The sequence below is a fragment of the Rhopalosiphum padi genome, chromosome 4 (assembly GCF_020882245.1).
Source record: "Rhopalosiphum padi isolate XX-2018 chromosome 4, ASM2088224v1, whole genome shotgun sequence".
Lineage (NCBI taxonomy): Eukaryota > Metazoa > Arthropoda > Insecta > Hemiptera > Aphididae > Rhopalosiphum > Rhopalosiphum padi.
In genome coordinates, this window is record NC_083600.1 from 34,081,539 (window position 1) to 34,102,158 (window position 20,620).

Sequence of the window (20,620 nt, forward strand, 5' to 3'; positions counted from 1 at the left end):
ATATTATTCTCCATTATATACAAACACACACATACATGTATCATGTAGCATGTCTGCAGGGCCGTATTAGCGCATAGGCAGTATATAGGCACTGTGCCTAGGACCTACGAACATTTTTGGGGCCTAAAAAAATAAAATGTGTGGCTACTATTTTGTTTGTTACAATTATCTTGTTTTAGACTTAAATACGAGGGATAATGAAATATTCAAATTGGTGTAAAATAAGTTATTTTACGATTTTTAACAATTTAATTTTCTATATATTTGAAGACTTTTAGGAGTAAAATTAATTTTAAGATTTTTTTAAAATTATTATCAAATAAAAGTTTAGATTTGATATTTTTTTGTTTTTAAAGGATTAACACCGAAATTCAACACTTTCTCTCCTAAACAGAAGGTTTTGTACCCATTTAAATACTGGACACCGCAGGGTCGTATAAGCGCATAGGAATTCAAAGCAGCGGGCCTAGGGCCAAGGCTGCAACTGAAAAAAATTTCGGAAGGGGTGGAGGGTCCAACATTTTTTTAAAATATAAATACTGAAAATGTATAGTCAATTAACTTTATTCACCACTATAAAATGTTTCTATTTTTAAAAAATTCTTGGGGGAGGGGTCCGTTTCCCTTGTCCCTCCCCTAGTTACGGCTTTGCCTAGGCCCTAGGGCTTACGATTGTATTAATCCGGGCCTACATGTGTCTGTATGTAAGTAGCCATGTAGGTAAGTATAGCTAGGTATATTATGTTTTATGTACATTGTACAATGTACATAATACTTATAAGTTAAAGGATATAATATAATACCATTTAATTTGTCTTTACTTATAATATCGAATATTATTCTACAGTATTCAATATTCATTTCGAAAATGTATTAATCATTATTTTCCGATAATACCTAATATATTAGAGTGAAATTATGTAAAGAGATCAAACTGTAACAACACAATTTTGAACTAGTAGAATTAATTGTACCTTATAAATTATAATATTATTTAAATGTAAAAAAAAATGGTTTGGGTTTGTTATTACGATTATTCGCGAAGACTGAATAGATACAAACATGTTGAACTTATCTTTCACTTTGTTCACTCGAAGTTATAAACTTTTTATTTCGAATCACTGCAGATAATTTTATAATTAATATATTAGAATTTAGCTGTGCATAGTGCATACCTATTATCTACTTCAAACTGGGTTGGTGTTTAAAAAGATGATTCTTATATAAAATTGCATATAATATCGCCTATATATATTATATAGAACACATTATTATGTAGATGTATAATATTAATAATATTATACTAACTATTGTACACACGATGAGTACACGACAAATTATTTTATAGTTATGAATTAAGATTTTTAATATCAACACTTAAATGATTTGAAAATTTAATACAGAAAGTCAGTTAACTTATTAGATTTCTTTAACATTTCATTATGTTAAATTAGAATTTTCTAAGCACACTGAAAGTTTTGAATTATTTTAGTTACAAAATTATTCAACATGCGACTTTCCAGGAATTTTTGTTTAAATTTCGAGCTAATAGTGACGAGTGTATTATTGATCTTACAATGGTTGTAATATTTTATTTTTATATTTTATTATTAGTTTCCCGGTCTTCATTACCCGCCAGTATAGAATCTTGTAACCAATACATTGAGCATTTGAGCCTAAGTTGTACAGTCCTGCCCTTGGACTCCCGGGTTATGAAAGAATATTTATATTATATACTATCACTATGTAAGGTATGCTATACAATTTTCATTTAAAAATTAAAAAACAATTGTTATAGTAATAAGTAGGTAATAACTGGGGAAAAAATATATGCATTTCACAAAAATGTTTATATAATTTGATTAGGCATCAGATATATATTATATTATGTTAGTATGTTACCTATATATTTAATATTGTTATATAATAATATTAATAAATTATTAAAAATGTACCATGTACCTACTATAATAATATTCGTATTTTATATAAGATATAACATAATTATTATTTATAAAAATTATTACTAATAAAATAACAGAATTAGAATTTTACAATAATAGTCATTAAATAATCATTAGTCATTAACCTATAGTGAATCAATGAATGTATATGATTATTCGAATGAACGTTTTTTATTTTTTTTTGTAATGAATATACAATAATAATAATGTTGTGCTGATCTATCATATAATTTAGTGCAAATATTTTGATTTCGGGTGACATTCATATTTTATTTATCCTTGCTGAATAACACGCATTATTAACGAGGGGAGAAATACGACCACACCCAATGAAATATTTTTCAAAATTATCTGATAAATAATTATACCTATGTTATAACATAAGTAGATACATTGTACATATTATAATTAAATAGTTAAGTTCATGAGCACATAGCTACAAATTTATATTGCTTAATTATTTTATAATATTTTTAATTTTAATACAATATTATTTTAAACCTATATATTATACCAATACACCCACTGTAGGTTTATATTTCTTTATATAATAATCAAGGTTTTTTTTTTTATTGTTACAAATTATCATATTGTAAGCCGTAAGGATACGTTCAAAAACTAAATGGTTGATCAGCATCTGCTCCCATGTTTCATCGAAGGTACAACAAAAATAGCACATGCACATTACATACATTTAATGACTTAATGTTATTACATATTATTATTGAAAACTCATAAAACGATTTTAATATATATAGCGGAGATTATTTTTAGTTGTAGAAGTTTACTTTAAAAATGTTAGATATTTTCAATCTTCAATTTATTTATTAAATAAATTATGTAGTTAAATAATCATCAATATTTGCTTAACTTATAAGTAGGGCCGACATTTGTATGCATTTGCATATTGTTAATATAGTTGGTACAAAAAATAGCTAGTGCTTTCTATTGCATGGTTTAACGATTCTGTATACAAAAATTTATTTTGCATTTGCATATTTTGGAAGTTTTGCATTTTTAAAATTTTGTAAAGTTTTAAGACATTTTTAACACGATGAATCAAGAATTTCCACAAAATAAAAAATTGTTCAATGTTTTTAAATATAAGAATGTAGTAAGGGAGCTGCAGATAATATACGCTCCTTTATTTTTATCAATAATTTAAATCATTTGCTGCGTAATATATAAAATATAAATAATCATTTAATTGAAAATAATATTTTAGAATTTATTAGTTTTTTCTTAGAGTATATTTTGGTAATAATTAGAGCATAACTGCATACTTATTTAATAGGTTTTGAGGGCATACATATAATTTTCGGCCCTATTTATAAGGTAATGATTAAAATGATTCATTCGATTCAAATGTTTATATACCTACATTTTTAGTTTTTAGGCTTAGAGTCATACATGATTATGATTCATTAAATAAAAAAATCCTATTACAAATGTATTTAAACTTTAGAGGTACTTATAAATAAATGTTCCGTGTGGTTTCCTTAATACCTTGGTCATAAGAACTGTTCCCAAACAAGTGGTAGTTTTATGCACAAACCAGTAACGCCCATAAGAACAGCATCTATAGTTAGAACTCAGATTCATCCCATGTATCTATCCTGACTCGTAATTGACCCTATTAATTTTATGTGATCGCCAATTGATGGTTATAGTGGTGCAAATACAGTATCTTAAACATATTCTCAAAAGGAATAGACATGGCATAAGATTACTGAATAGGTAACCTAAAAAAGCTAAGCGCAAAGGATATGATAATTCATTTTGAATAACATTGTACTACTTAGTAGGTAATTTAGGCAAATAGTCTGTTTTTCGTATACAATGATTCAACATTTTTAACACCTACTGTACTATATAGTATACTGGTATCCACTAGTCCTCTTTTTTATTTTATAGTTTATAACCAGCTATTTTGTTGTATCACTCTGTACCTGTATTTATTAATTAATTTAAAGGAATTACCTTTAAAAGGTGTATATCAAAGGACATTACCTAACTTGGATAATGTGTTAATATACTAAACACATACAGTAGACTACAGTTACTTATTCAATAATGAGGCCCATTTGAAACCTACACTGTACAGCAAAATAGTTATCTACTTTTCCACTTTTTGAATTTTAGCTGTACCTACCGATTACCTAAAAGTAATTATTACAGTAAAAACAATAAGTTAGATATTAAAAACGATTTAAATATTAAACCAACTGTAGTTATTTATTTAAATGGTATGCAAGGTGATAGAGGAAATTATATTAAGTAATTTAAGTGTTGCCCATTATTATTTAGTTATTTAAATATAATATATATATTGATGGCAATTCAAATATCAAAACAAATATTAATTTACTAAAATATCAGAATTGTTTGGTTAACCAATTAAATTGGGTTAGCATATATAACAATAATGAATAATATTTAAATGTACAACATACTTTAATGTAGTATTAATATATTACATGAAAAATGTTAAATTCATCTATAAGTTTACAAAAATATATTCAATAACTTAGGGTGGCTTCAGAAGCATAAGAATAAAAAATAAGAAATAGTAAAAAAAAAAAAAAACAATATTACTTCATGAGTTATAAGGTTTTGTTACTTATAGAAATAATAATAGTAGAAAAACAAAACAAAGTACTAGCAGTAATGTAAAAACATTTACCTATTATATTAATAATTATTAAAACGTAAGGCGTTTTTAAAATTAAACAACAATGTTAGTGATATAAAATTATTTCAATATAACAATGTAATTTATTGTAACGAACGTTTTTCATTATTAGATGGCATAAGAGGTATTGTTGTACTAACAGCGTCTGGAAATCTTTGATGATAACGCTCCAAACGTAAAAATTTTACAGTTACCAATTTTCCTGAAATAATAAAAACCCACAAGGTTACAATGTTAAAAAAAATTATATGATTAATATAAATATGCCTAATTATAATAATATCAAAAATTTATAACATACCATCATACCAAAACCCATGTAACTGTCTATAAGCTTTTCCTGCTTCAGCAGGAGAGGCACATTTAACATAAACACATCCTTCATGACTACTACGATCAACTGAAAGATGTAAAACTTCTACAGACTCACATTTTTCTAGAATAGCATCTTTGACACGTGTTTCACAATCAACTCCTAACATACTGTGAACAAATAAACAAAATATTCTTTATTAATGTAATTAGTTACAGAAGTATATGTTATATTTTTGAACAAACATTCTACTTACGAATCTGGTCCAAACATATGACGGATTTTTAAACAAGACGTAGGACTTGGTTGAGGAGAGTTCATACTACCTTCATTAGTTTCAAATGCTTGACCTTGCCAAACTTTTTTCCTAAAATAATATATTTAACTGTTATTGATAAATATGTTAAACTTTCTAAAATGACATAAATATTATATGATAAATCAATAAAAGTATAAATATGTTAAGTATAATTTACAAAAATGTTAGTGTTTATATTTGTTATTTAGTAGTAAACAAATAGCATTTTAGCATGGAAGGTTAATTTTAAAATACATGTTTGAATAATTGAATTAAAGACAATTAAAACTGTAAACTAATTTATGATTACATTAAGTAAGTGTAATTTAAAATCAATAGTTTTTCTTGTTTGTTGAGTTTTTTTTATCATAAAGTAGTAAGTGCTAAATATTATATCTTTACTAAGTCACTTAATAATATTAATATAGAATATTATAACTCACACTGTGACAGGGGACATAGGTTGAACCCATCTCCATACTTGAAAGTCTTCTCCATCAATTTGTTGAATCTCAGATCTTACTCTTGATTCTGATTCAGTGAAATACTGTTCAACCTCAGTCCAAATTTTGGATTTTTCTGGAATAAATAATTAAGTTATAGAAAAAAAAGCAATTTTCTTTACAGTAAAATATGTGTTTAAATACTTTGTCTCTCATTTGGTGGAATTAATTGATCACGTATGTGTATGATAGGTAAATAACCTTCATTAGGTCGATATTGAGCTTGTTGCTTCAGTAAATCAATTATGTTTTCTACTAAGCGATTAACTTCTTGTTTATGCTTTTCACTTTTAGTTGTCATGTAGCATATACCAAAATAAAGGCTTACGATAGACAATGAAACTAAAAATAATAAGATTTAATATTATATTTATATTAGGCAGACAAAATATTTTATATTTATTTACCTATTCCTAGCCATAAAATAAGATAGAACATGTTGGTAAAAATATTTTTAACTGCACATAGAACTGGTAAATTTGGTTGTACATTGATATTAAATGAAGTGTCAAAACCAATGGGTGAGTCAGTATAGGTTTTTGCAATACTTTTAAATAATTCAACTAATTCTTCAACTTCCCTTGATGGTAAATTTTCATGAGTTGAAATATATTCAAATATAGTTTGAGCATCCACAGTTGGTTCTATATCTGACTTTTCACATTGGTTCTTGATATATTTATCTTGAACTTGGGATACCAAAGAGCTATATAAATGTTGTACTCTTTTTTGTTCTGTATCACAGTCCAACCCTTGTAGACTTTTTTTGGCACATAAGGAGTTTAAAATACCTGCAATTTTAATTCATTATTATAATATATTGTGATATTATTAACATTGAATACATAATATCGTCAGTTAAAAAAAAAATTGTTCCAAATAATGTACATCACACTTTATCTACAAATGTAAAAAGAACTAAATCATAACAGTGTTAAAATAATATAATTGTGATACTAGCAGTAGTCTTATAACAAATAATTATGAGAATCACTTAATACATTGTTTAAGGTCATTACTACTAGTAATGCAAAATTAATTGAATCATACTAGTTTTAATACGCCCCTATACTTTAGGATAGCTGCCACTGTACTTCACATTATATTTTTTGATATTTATATTAAAGTAATTTATTTTATTTTACTATTAGTATTACGAGAGGTTAAATAATTTTTTTCCGAAAGTAATGCAATTATTTTATTATAATATATAAATATATTAATACCATATTATAATTTTTTTTTATTGACTTGAGTCAATACCACGTTATAAAACAGTGAATAGTTTCATGGTATAAATTGATAATATCTTAAAATTTCATTGCATATTGTAAAATTGATAATATATATACAATGTAAATTATCTATAAATAGATTAAAAACATAAAAAAATATTTTGGAAATTATACTATGCAAAAAAAGAAATGATGAACACTTGGTGAAATCAAAAGTTCCCATAGTTATATTCAGTCAAAAATAATAATAAAATAAAGACATAATTTTGTTAAAAACTGGCTTAGCGTAATAAAACTTTGTTTTTCCTCATTATTTTTTTATTTTTCATAATTTTTACAAAATGAACTGGGAAATTTTTATTTTTGACACTCCCAAGGTACCAACTAGATCCAATTTTTAACTAGAAACCACCTTCAAAGTTGAAAAACAAAGGATAAACACTATACACATAAATGTAAAATCAATAAATTCATCGCTCCTCCTTAGAATCTAAAAAATTACATATTTAATTAATCAGTTGCCAGAGGTGAGCTTAATGATAGTGACTAAAGACAATTTAGCAAAAATTCTGGGGTTTATTATAATTTTAGAAAAATGCAAGATACTTTATAGACGGATGCAATTTATAGGAAGATAGAGGCTCAGTAATTCTTAAAAGATTTTTGTTTAAATTTAAATTATTATACATTTACTTAATATTACAAGCAATAATTTTATGTTAAAATTACAAATTGCATGGTTAATTAAAAATAATAAAATTATAAATTTTAGTTTTTTTTTTGCATTAATATTTTTAGTATTAATTTCATAAATTATTGATTTTTTATGGTTCACAAAAATTTAATATGTAATTAATAATAATAAGCAATTAAAAGTAAATTGATGATATTAAAATAATAAATATAATTTTTTTTCATATTTTTACCTGAAGGTAATATAACTGTACTCGATTGTATAGAAGTGAAATATAATCCAAAAATTACTACAAAAAACCCAATAAAAAGTAATATTATATACTGGGTATTTCTTGTATAGCCATTTCCCAGATTCCTTTGTTGTGTTGGTTGAATATATCTCCTATAAAATTAAAAAAAAAGCAGTATTAATTTTTTGTTATTAATAAAATATTGTTTAACAAACCTTGAATTTTGAGAATAAATTGATGAAACCGGGGATGGAAAATCAAACTGCGAAGTATTTGACACATCAATTTTATCTATATATTAAAAAAATGATACAATAAATTAAACCATTATTTTTAACACTCACTATTTAACTATTATAATTGGTTAAATGAGGTTACATCCGTGTGGGTAGTCTTTAAATTACCAAATTTGAATTCAGTACTTAGGAAAAGACTGGTTTAGTAAATTATTTTCAATAACCAAGTTAATTTTCTATAATTAGACTGGACTTATTGCATTTACATACATTTATTTTAATCTATTACAATTTTAAAAACATCAAAATCACTAACATATTATTTTATTAGTTTTTCAAAAATGTTCATTAACGACACTATCCTAAGAAATTTTTTAAAAAACAATTTTGTTACATTTCAATTTATACATGTTGCTATTGGTATATTACAAAATTTACGTAAGTAATTGTCATGTAACTTTTTGTAAATTAAATAAAGATACAGTTATTAGAAATGGCTAGAGATAATGATACATTCAAATTCTAACTTACAGCTGATTCCATCAATGTTAGTCTCATTTATTGTTAATATACTTCATTCGTCGAGAGAATATATTTGCACACAAACCAAAACAAGAGCATTATATATAATGAGATAACATTTTAATTTTTTAAATTCTTAGATTTTGGTTTTTTAAATTCTTAAGATTTTGGTTTGGGTTTGTGAATAGTTTTTTTAATTTTGAGGATTTAGTTATAACATCATTGGGATTTTTATAAATAAATTCAAACATATTATTCCTTAATATATAATGAAATTAATTTTTTGTACGGTTTATTAAGTTCTTTAATTTTAGATTTTCAAATTTTTAGGTTTCGTTGTTGAAAAAATGAAATTTCAATTTTTTCCAGCAGCATTCAGCACCAGATTGGCATGATATTGGCCTACCGAGTTTTAGAATTTCTAATGTTTTATGACAGTTACAGCTACCGTATGACTTAAATAATTCAAATCAAATATTTTTTCTATAAATGTTTGTACTAATTTATCACAAAAATAAAAATAAATACAACCAAATACTCAAATCCGGCCCAGTGAGTTATACTCGGTAGCTAGCAAGACCAATCCAGCCCTGGCAGCATTATAAATATATATTTTTAATGCACATATGATGAATATGGTTTAGATAAAATATAAATTGATTAGACTTTATAACCAATTTTATAAATTTAAATCTTATTGGCTTACTTTGAGATTGATTCATCATTTTTTCTTTCCATCTTTGAATAGCTTGATCAGCATAAGGTGTTTCAGTTACAGGATTCGAACGTGGACTTCGAAAAACAGGTTCTCGTGGAGTTATACTAACACTAGAGTCATAAAGTCTTGATTTTTTTTTTTCAGTCTGTATTTCAGGTAGTTTGTTAGAAAACTTTTTGGTTTCTGTAAAGTATCAAAATATTTTAACATTTTGAATGAAACGATCATAGCCACAATACCAACAGACCTGTATACAAATAAGAGTTTTTTTCCTCGTCTTCGCTAGCAGAATGATTCCAGTTTGATACATTTATCAAGGATATATCATTTGATTTGGGGGATTCAATTTGACTCGAATGGCGGCTCTCAAGATCCGCAAGCTTTTTCAGCAACAATCTTCTGGTCGAATTGGTGACCGGAGGAACGACAGTGTTGAAGGTCAACAGGCGTCGCCGCAGTTCTTGGTCAGAAATACTCTCACCCATTGCACGGCTGAAAACCAAAAACCTACTATTATTATTTGTAAATGAACATTCATATCAGACAACAGAAGGAAAGTTCGTTAACAGAATTGTGCTGTATTATGAGAGCGGCAATAATCGAACACAGAGGAGACTGAAGTTGTTAGATTTTTAGCCCAATTGTAGTACTCACGACTGGGTTGCGTTTACGGGAGAAAATGAACCACAACAACTGTTTGGTGGTCGGCGACGTCAGTACCGGCGTCGTTTGTTCGGTCAGAGGCGGTGGTTCAAAATCTTCAACGTTATTAGGGCGACCATAACAGCCGGCGGATACAGCCGTTTGATCCCTGTCGTTTAATCGAAATCGACAGAACGGTACGCGACAATCAGTTAGGAATTTGGCCGTTTTTATATTTTAACCTACAATGAGATAAATGATAATAGTGTATATTATGTCTTATTGGACGCGAAAATTCCGTTATTTTAATCAGTTCGCTGCGAGCGCAACCTTGGTGCTTACGCCGCCGATACCGGAATACCGGATACACAACATCATTACGACCACGACCGTATGGTATGTGTATATATATACATATAAATAATAATATATTATTATGCACAATACAATAGTACAATATTAAACATTATGTGTATGGCCGGTGCCGTGCGCGCACTACGCACGTACAACACGCACATTTTTCGCAGTGTTGCAAGCGCTGATCCCGTGTCGACAGCCAGCCAGTGTAGCCATAACGCCATTTCCCCGGCCCCTCCGACAAAATTTATTTTATCGTCTGGACGCGGTAAAAGGTTCTCGTTTAGTTTTAATATCCTAACCTGAAATACGAGATGGTAATCACTAATCAGCATCGCCAACAAAGTGTTGTTAACGTACCTTTTAATTTTTAGGTATAGAAATCCGTTTAATTCCTCATTCTTATAAAAAAGTATCTGGTTCCTCACTTTATGTAGCTTACAATTTTACATTAATACTTTAATAAAATATTTTATTATAGTATCCAATAATTATTATAATGAACATCTGTTAACATTAATCGTTTAAATAATTAATTTTGTAAAATTTGAACCAGGAGCACCATTTCAATTTTAAAATAAGGCTGCCAAACATTTAATGTCAAATTTTTCCACTGTTAGATCATAGTAATAAACTAATAACAAAGAAGTGTATTATTCTATAAAGATAGGGCGACGTTCCATAATAAATTTTATACTATTCGTAGAAGTCTCACATACACCTCATAATCTTAAGAAAGACATATAAGATAATTTATTTCAAAAAACCGTCAATAGGTGATCGTGGACTGACTTTTTATATGCTAATATTATTTCGTACGCGCACTAAATCGTGTGTGGAGTTTCAAAAATCAAAAAAGTAATTGCTTCATCCAGATAATGCATAGGTACAATAGATTTTCAAAAAAATGGTTTTTCGAGGCCTTGAGTAGCAAATTTTTGGATTATAAAAATTATTATTGTTTTAAAAGATAGAACGATGTTTCCTCGACCATTCTACCTTATTTTTAGAAGTCAAACAACACTACTTTACACGCCAAAAAACACGTTAAATTAAAATTAAATTTAAACCAGCCACAGGTGGCCGTGGCTCATATAAGAAAAATAAAATTGACATTTTTAAAGATAAAGTTTCAAAGTTAAAAACTTACTCCTTCACTCTAATAATGCATACATAATTTTTTTTAAATTGGTTTTTTGTGGCTTTTAGTAATACACATTTTAAGATATTTGCAATTATAATTTTTCTTAAATAGATAGGGTGATATTCCGTTCAATGTTTTAGCCTATTTGTAACTATCTCATAAATACCCTTCACTGTTATAAAAACGAAAAATTAGTATTTATTTTTTGATGTTTTATAACAATTGTATAATTTTTAAATCTGAAGATAAGAATTATAATTTACAAATATCCGACTCCAAGCTAACTGATGGTAATTTATTTTGGAAAATATAATGATTTAAAATTTAATTTATTTTTTATAACCATTATATACAGCAATATTTTATTCTTTAATTTTAAAATAATAACTGTTATTCAGTATTCTAATGAGCTTATATAATATAAAACAAAATAAATATATTTGTCAATAGATGAACCAAGGTCAAGTAACTAATAGTATTTGTTTTAATTCCCACTGTTTTCTGTTTTAGATGATAATCTAAATAGCCAAGCAAACAATATAATCAATGATATTTATTTATATAATAATATATGGGTATATATATTTATAAATACTATTATTATGATTATTAGTATAAATTAAAATTATAGCCAAAGTAGAATGAATGATAATAGTTTTGATATTTCTGTTTATGATATTCCAAATAAGTAATGCAACAGAAAATATATCATGTTGTTTTATTTTTGTTTTGAACAAAAATATGAATGTTATGAATTACTATTATTTAAAGTAATTTATTTTTCGTTATAAATAGATAATATAAAAATACAAAGTACTTATAAATAAAACATTTGTTCATATTATAAAACTATTTTATGTTTGATTGTTTGAACATGTTAAGGTTTATAAACATTAAGTACAAACCAAATGATTTATAAAAATAATGAGATATGTTAATTGTCACTTAATTAATGTCATTATATTGTATCATTTAAAATAACTCATATTATACACCAGGTGACATAGGTTGAACCCATCTCCATACTTCAAAATCTTCACCATCAATTTCTTGGACTTCAGATCTTACACTAGATTCTGATTCAGTAAAGTATTGAACTACTTCAGCCCAAATTTTAGATTTTGCTAAAAAAATAAAATATTAATTTAAAAATTTAAATATTATGTAAAAACAAAAAGTTTATCTTACCTTGTCTTTCATTGAATGGAATCAAATGATCACGTATATGAATAATAGGTAGATAACTTTCATTTGGTTTATTTTGTGCTTGTTCTTTTAGTAAATCAATTGTATTTTCAACTAATTGGTTAACTTCTTGTTTATAGTTTTCACTTTTTGCTGAGATGTAGCATATAACAAAATAAAGACCAACAATTGACAGAGCCACTAAAAAGAATATATATTTGAACAAGTTAGTTTAATTTGCTTACAATAAATAGATTAAACAAAGTGTACAAATAAATAAAATATAATACATTTTAATTTTTTAAGTCAGTGATTCTCAACAGTGGAGTAGCCAGGATTTTTTAGGTGGGAGGGGGGGGGGGGGTAAAAGGAAACTTTTATGAAAAAATAACCTAGTTTATATACAAGTATATTATCGATTAATTTAAAACCTCAAACATTATTAAAATATCAAGACTCAGATTTCAAAAATTTTTTTTTAATGTGTTTGAACTTTGAATATAATTACAAAAATATTTATAAAAACTGATAAAAATTTGTAATGTTTGTGATTTAGTTAAAACTATAAAATAATATAGTGGCATACACAGAAAATAAAATACTGTAAAACTTTAATTACTACACATTATATACATTGAGAGTACATACCTATTCCAAGCCATGTAATTAGATAGAACATATTGGAAAAAATATGTTTTACTGCACAAAGAATTGGCAAATTTGGTTTTACACTGACATTAAATGAAGTGTCAAATCCAATTGGTGAATCAGAATAGGTTTTTGCAATGCTTTTAAAAAGTTCTACTAATTCTTCAATTTCCCTTGATGGTAAATGTTCATGTGTTGAAATATACTCAAATACAGTTTGTGGATTTACAATTGGTTCAATATCTGATTTGTCACATTGGTTCTTTATATATTTATCTTGTACTTGCGATACCAATGAGTTATACAAACGTTGTACTTTTTCTTGTTCTGTATCACAATCAACTCCTTGGAGACTTTTTTTTGCACATAACGAGCTTAAAATACCTAACAATAATAAATAAATAATAATTATTCTATGTATAAAATAATAAATATCTATACAATACATTAAGCTATTTAAATGTTATGAATGCTGGAATTGAAAAGTTTGATTTAACATAGATTTAACTCAACTTATTTTTAGTAATTTTACTAACATTACATTAGATAATAGGTTGCTGAAATGTTTCTTTATTTGTGATGGGTCTGTTTATAGTTTTAGTAATACTGTAACCATCTTTCTTCTTGCTATAATAGTTGTAATAATCTATTTTACCTAAGTCGGGACCAACATTTTTAATATAAATTTCATTGGAAAATTTTTAATACTGTTGTAAGGTCAATCGTTTTTAATATTATATTTATTTTAAATTTTAAAAAACCTATTAAACTTTTTTATGCTTAATATGACAGTGAATTCACCTATTATAAAATTTAAAACTAAAAATATTATCTAATGAATCTCTTAGGTTTATTTTATATTTAAATTTTAAAACGAGTTATGAACATTTATTGTTATGTTATGTGTTTCTAAAACGGAGACTACATATGCTGGTGTAGAATCTTCTTTATTATGTATAATTTAACTTTTAAAGTATAAAAAAACTACTTTGTACAGTTAACTCTTAATAAGCGTTTAAGTTAGAAAAATATAGTTAAATTTTGATTTGTTTAATAATAAATTAAAATCTGAATTTGAAACTGATTTCAATAATGCAAAATCAATAAGATAAATAAATTATAATATAAAATAATAAATTTAAATGTTTCTCATTACTTGATGGTAATACAGTTGTATTTGGTTGTATTGAAATAAAGTATAATCCAAAAACTACTGCGAAAAATCCAGCAAAAAGGAGGATGATATTTTGTGTGTTTTTTGTGTAGTTTATCAGATTCTTTTGCTGTGAAGATTGAACAAAGTTTTTCCTATATTAAAATAATATTTTTATTATTTACATAGATATATCAATATTTTGTTTTATATAAAATTGATTAGCAAACCTTAAATTTTTTGAACTTATTTTTGAAATAGGTGATGGTGAATTAAACAGTGAAGTTGTTTTTGATACTTTGTCTTTATCTGCAAATTAACATACCAAAATTATAAATTGAAGTACTATTATGTATCTAATGTTTTATTTTAACATTTATAACACACATGTAATTAATGTATCATCACTAAAATAAGAAAATAGGTTTAGGCTATGTTCAAATATTAGGTATATACTTACCCTGTGATTGATTCATCATTTTTTCTTTCCACCTTCGTATTGCCTGATCAGCATGCGATGAAGTTTTAGAAACAGAACTTGAGCGTAGTTGTTGATTAACTCCTTCTGTTGATGGTTTAATTACTTTAGAGTCAAAAAGTCTAGAATTTATTTTTTCTGATTGTATTTCGTGTTTTTTAATAGGAGAATTTTTTGTTTCTGATTGTATTTCGCGTTTTTTAATAGGAGAATTTTTTGTTTCTGTAGAATCATTTAATTATTTTTGAGTTAAAATTTGTAGGATAGAATAGTTAATAAATAATAAAATTATCATGATATTAAAATTAACAAGCATTTCAAAATAAAAATTAATAATTTACCTGTCGACACATATGCGTTTTGATGGTCATATGAATTTTTCCAGTTGGATACATTCATTAAAGATGTTTCATTTGATTTAGGAGAAGAACTAGCTATGTATGGATTGGCAGGTAATATTGAATGTCCTAGCGTGCCAGTATCAGTTTCAGAATCTGATGTTTCAAATAGATCTGGAGCTCGATACTGTCGCTGTTGACGAACACTTTTCCTGGGACTATTCACGTTATCAAATGTCTTATGCTGAGAGTGTTTTACGTCCACAGAAGATGATATAATAATAGACTCATTGGTACCACTAGCTAAACCTCTTAACTTCGGTGGTGGCATAATATTAGAAGCAGCTGTTTTGTTTGATTGTTTACCCTCAAGACTTGCAAGCTTTTTCAACAACAAGTTCCTAGTAGTACTGGTAACTGGAGGGACTACTGCATTGAACGCCAACAAACGGCGACGTAGCTCTTGGTCTGATATGATTTCACCCATTGTGTCTGTTATAAAAATTGTCTTGAAAATAACAAACAATAATATACAATAATAAAAAAAGTTTTATAATGTAATCAATTGAACATTACAAGATAGATTGGGTGGTATTTGTGTGAACAGTAAACATACTTACCAAACGGACAATGGTGTTGAAAGAGCAAATATATTCGCTAGGTATTTATTCAACTATCGAATATTAATAATAAGTAGTCTGCACAATCATTAGAAAATGTTGAATTGATGTAATTTCTGTTTTTAGTCTTCTATTACAATTCACAACTACTATAGTCTAAACTAGTTTATAGTTGCTACTATTGAGTATTGGCAAAACAAATAACAAAAAACAATAAATAATAAACAAGACAATCAGTGAAACGAATTAAGAAACAATGTACTCAAGAAGTCAAGAGTTAAGACTTCAAGAGACAAGAAATCAAGAAGACAAGAATACAAGATTGAAGATCACATTATTCATATTATTGTTAAAAAGAGTGGTATAGTTATAACCGATTAACCAGTAACCTGTAACCGCGACTAACGTGATTCCGTTATTCAAATCAGCATCATTGTTGATCAGTGTCGCCAATCTTATACCATAGATCATGGTATGGTCTTTTTCCAGATTTTGATCGAGTATTCGAGTCACGGACTCACAGTCTTAGAAGATCTTCTACCGTGATTCGAGTACAACATACTAGTACAATATTTCGACCGTTTTGTGAGTTTTGACTAGTTTAAGACAATAAGACATCTTATTCGCAAAATTAGCTTATACAGTTATACCTTTACTTTAAGAATTAATTTTTGGTTGAAAGGATTTATCGAAGTTACTTCAAGTACATGTTTTATGGCTACATTTGATCGTGTATTGATTATAATATAATATATTTTATTATATTTTATTTTATAGATATTATTTTGAATTACATTTTTTTAAACATCTAAATTATTGATATCAATTTAATATAATTTACTTAGAAATATAAACTGACAGACCGGAGAGTTTAGAATAGCTAATTTAGATGAAATGATTAGTCAATAGTCATTATTTAATAGGTTTACTTCAATAGTCAATACTGTTTTACATAAATAATAAAGTACAAACGTCGTTTGATAAATAGTTATTATACCTACTTATTATAATATGGACTTGATTAATATTAAATAGATATTATAATTAGAAAAAAACCCGTACTATTGTATCGATGAATTTCTCTTCTCATAACATAAATGTCGTCAATCATCGTTAATAACAGTTCTTTATAATATTACTATTTGTTTTATTTTTACTTGTTCTAATATTCCCTAATAACTAATAAGTAATAAATAAAAGCATGTCGATATTATGTACCTATTAGGGACATTAGGGTAGAGTACTTTTAGCATTTGAATACTTGTTTTGTACAATCATAAAAAATAGCAGAGTAAAAAACGATTCTGGACGTAGATGATTTGTCAGTCTAGGATAATTAGTAGGATATTTTAAATTATTACTTACATTTAAATTGTAATATATCGTTATTTTACTCGATTTCGTAAAAAAATAAATTTCATACGCTCATAAAATTTGTTTACAAGCTTTGTTCATTAATAATAATATCAATAATTTATATTTTATTTAATTTTATACACAACCAAAACTTTTAGATTTAAATTTATTTTAAATTTTTTATCATAATATGGTTATTAACTAAACGCAATGTTTTCTTAGAAACGCTTGACGATTTCCGATTTAATTATCTTCCTGTTTATTCATTTTATTTATATTATTTATAAATAGATTATTACACAAAATATGATCCATAGTCTATAGTCGATAGTCAACCGTTGTAAGTTATAACAAAATAAAATAAATTTATTAGTTCATTACAATAATACAAATAAAAATATTTATTTTAAAATACATATTTGGTGACATTTCAGAGTTATAACTTATAAGTCCTCTGCTCTAGTACGAGTACCTATCAGCAGTATCAACACCGATTTCAAGTGCAGAACTGCTGCAGGAGTAAGTTCGCATTGAACTTTTGCGCTTGAATTATAAATTAATTTAATATCATAATTTGAATTGTTAATCAATTGATTAACATATGGACTTAAACGCTTACAGTCTTATATTATATTATAAACGAATTAAAATGGAATTAAATATTTGAAAAAATAATATGTGCATTTAAATTATAGTATATTTTAATAGATATTTAAAAAATGTCAGTATAGGAACTTAATTCATAACTTAATATATTGATACTCGTTGTTCTCAAATTATACGTAGATTGTAGGTATTTATACAAAACATTTTTTTTTGTTTCTTGTGGCATACACTATTGAATAAACTACTGCACATATTATGATAGAATACAGAACAAAACCATACATTTTTTAAAAGTTCTATCCAAAAAATTAAAATTAATGTATTAATATATACATATTAATTAATATATGAATGTATTTATATGTTATGTATATTTTCAAATGTAAAATATATAATCTGTTATTTGTATATTTATAGCCCAAGTATACTCATTGAGATAATTACATAGGTACCTAAGTGGAAGCTGGTAGGAATATTATAATTAAAAACGAAATTTAGTTCCGCCATTAAATATTTTGGTAAACTTGGTAATAGGTAGTTTTCGAGGTTTGGAATATTTAGTATTTTAATCTGTAGATTCAAAATAGCGTGCTAATGTGCAGTATTTTTCAATACAATAATGAGCCGACATAGTATGTGATTTTTGTCTGCATACGATTGCGTCCTTAAAAATGAAAATATACGTTGCGACAACAGAAGAGTTGCGTCCACAGTTTTTTAGCAACTTTTCCGAGTTGCGCCCTCAAAAATAACATAATATAATATCTATTATTTTAAACGTGTCTTGAGCAATGATGATTTTCTATACAATTTAAAATTAAAAATATCTCGCACCATACTGATTTTATAAACATTTTGAGCCAATCACAATAATTCATTTAAAGCATTTGAATAATCCAATATATGGTTTTACAAATATGGCGAAATTTCATTATAATAAACTTATATAGGTACGCAAGTAAAATTAAATATCTATAGAATTTGATTTAAGTTGATTAATTATGTTAGTATGTTAGTATTATGTTATACTAGATACAATATATAGAGACGTATTTTAACATGAAATTATAACTTATAAAATATAATTTATAATAGTCTTTGGGCGAGTATACTACATACATTATACACATACTTTTTTTATTGTTTAATTGCAGTGTTATTAGATTTTATACTCGTCTACAAATAAATAATAATGCATATTATACAAAGCTGATTTGGTATGTGGATAAATTTAATGAATTAAAAATGCAATCGAATAATGCCTAAGTAATATTATTCACACATACTGCATATTCATATTATAATTTATTTATTTAACTATGTTTTGATTAAAACATAGGAATATAATTAATGCTTTATAATCATTTTAATCATATTCAAATAAACAGACTTAAAATCAGACTTATAATAATATGGAAAATACTAACTCAAAAATAATATTTTTCAAATATTGTTTTTTTTCTACCAATACAGATATTTTAACCGAATAAAATTAACAAATTACATCCTTGATTACCAGGAAGCATAAAAATGAATTAATAAAAATGGTTTGTATGTGTGACAGAGGATGACGAAAATTGCCAAATGACGTCATAACTATATAGTATCTAAATAAAAAAAATAAGTTGAACTTAGTTATATACTTGTATTTATCATTAGACTATTATACAATAACTATATACTATATTATTTATTATTTATATTTATAAATTATATTTAAGTTGTCTATAATCAGTAGGTGTAATCATGTATGTATTCGCTTTGATAGCTTTTAAATAGGGAACGGATTTAAATGCTTTAAAAAACAAGAACAATGCATTAAAAATTACGATTTAATGCACTATATGAGTGCAATATACATTTTTTTTAAAAATGCACCAAAAAATGCTCTTAAAATTATTTTTAACATTGAAAAAATTTGTTGAATTATTTGTTCTTAAGTATTAATTATTCTTATAATTTTCATCATATTTTAGTGCTTCTATTTTTTTTACTCCAAAAAATGAATATGCAATTTAGATAGATATATTCGTTATACTTTTATCTTGTGTTTCATAATGGCACCAAAATTCAGGTGCTGCTTAATTTTTATCAAATTTTATCAAATCCTATTGGAAAAATGACTTAAAAATATAAAAATTCACTAAAAATGTCAAAAAATGCTCTTAAAGCATGTAGAAAAATGTAAAATAAAAGTTACATTTTTTAATTCCTTGGCGTATGAAATTAACTTTGTGCTTGGAAAGCAATATTTACATTCAGAAAAAAATGCAATTTGCATTTAAATCCGTTCCTTATTACTTATAAAGTTGCACCTTTAGGGTGGTTACTGACATTATTATTGTAGACTATCAATATACGCTCGTATACTCAGGTAGTTAATAATACCGTAAAAGTAGCTAGGATAAGAAATGGCATACAATTGTATATTGCAAAAAGTATACATCATATATGACTTACGAGGTGTGCTAAAAAAATTAAAATAAATGTTACACTCACTACTCACTAGTCACTAAATAGAATGTTCACTTATTATCATTTATCTTTCTAATCGGATATTTTATCGAACTTTGACATTATATTTTCATAATTTCTTGAGATTGAGTACATCAATCAGTATATTAATGTGTACCTTCGCTATAGTTGCTTTACGATCCTTTATAAACCTTTATTTCGTTAAAATATT

The 20,620-nt window shown here is 25.9% G+C and overlaps 2 protein-coding genes across 3 annotated transcripts; both read right to left on the reverse strand.

The window, feature by feature from the left end:
- Positions 1-4,303: 4,303 nt before the first annotated feature.
- LOC132929931 (inner nuclear membrane protein Man1) lies at positions 4,304-10,519 on the reverse strand. Its single transcript, XM_060995575.1, has 11 exons — positions 10,062-10,519; positions 9,655-9,899; positions 9,396-9,590; positions 8,147-8,222; positions 7,932-8,083; positions 6,178-6,561; positions 5,915-6,112; positions 5,711-5,846; positions 5,226-5,336; positions 4,958-5,139; positions 4,304-4,858 (listed from the first exon to the last, which is right to left on the reverse strand). Exons 2-11 carry the CDS (start codon positions 9,890-9,892, stop codon positions 4,740-4,742), a joined length of 1,791 nt encoding a protein of 596 aa, XP_060851558.1. The 5' UTR covers positions 9,893-9,899; positions 10,062-10,519; the 3' UTR covers positions 4,304-4,739.
- Positions 10,520-12,254: 1,735 nt separating this feature from the next.
- On the reverse strand, positions 12,255-16,310 carry LOC132929833 (uncharacterized). Of its 2 annotated transcripts, none has more exons than XM_060995432.1 (8): positions 15,973-16,310; positions 15,356-15,844; positions 14,997-15,236; positions 14,767-14,845; positions 14,540-14,691; positions 13,384-13,767; positions 12,739-12,936; positions 12,255-12,674 (listed from the first exon to the last, which is right to left on the reverse strand). In XM_060995432.1, exons 2-8 carry the CDS (start codon positions 15,837-15,839, stop codon positions 12,538-12,540), a joined length of 1,674 nt encoding a protein of 557 aa, XP_060851415.1. In that variant the 5' UTR covers positions 15,840-15,844; positions 15,973-16,310; the 3' UTR covers positions 12,255-12,537. The 2 variants fall into 2 exon arrangements, with proteins under 2 accessions (XP_060851415.1, XP_060851414.1); XM_060995431.1 differs by having other exon boundaries at positions 15,356-15,860.
- Positions 16,311-20,620: the final 4,310 nt, after the last annotated feature.

Excerpts from the sequence above, each read along its gene's own strand:
- LOC132929931 (XM_060995575.1), bottom strand. The coding sequence starts at position 9,892 with ATGGGTGAGAGTATTTCTGACCAAGAACTGCGGCGACGCCTGTTGACC. Across the intron at positions 8,084-8,146 it reads ATTTATTCTCAAAATTCAAG|GAGATATATTCAACCAACAC; the intron begins GTTTGTTAAACA and ends TTAATTTTATAG. Across the intron at positions 5,337-5,710 it reads CCTATGTCCCCTGTCACAGT|GAAAAAAGTTTGGCAAGGTC; the intron begins GTGAGTTATAAT and ends ATATTATTTTAG.
- LOC132929833 (XM_060995432.1), bottom strand. The coding sequence starts at position 15,839 with ATGGGTGAAATCATATCAGACCAAGAGCTACGTCGCCGTTTGTTGGCG. Across the intron at positions 14,692-14,766 it reads ATAAGTTCAAAAAATTTAAG|GAAAAACTTTGTTCAATCTT; the intron begins GTTTGCTAATCA and ends ATTTTAATATAG. Across the intron at positions 13,768-14,539 it reads TACAACTGTATTACCATCAA|GTATTTTAAGCTCGTTATGT; the intron begins GTAATGAGAAAC and ends TATTATTGTTAG.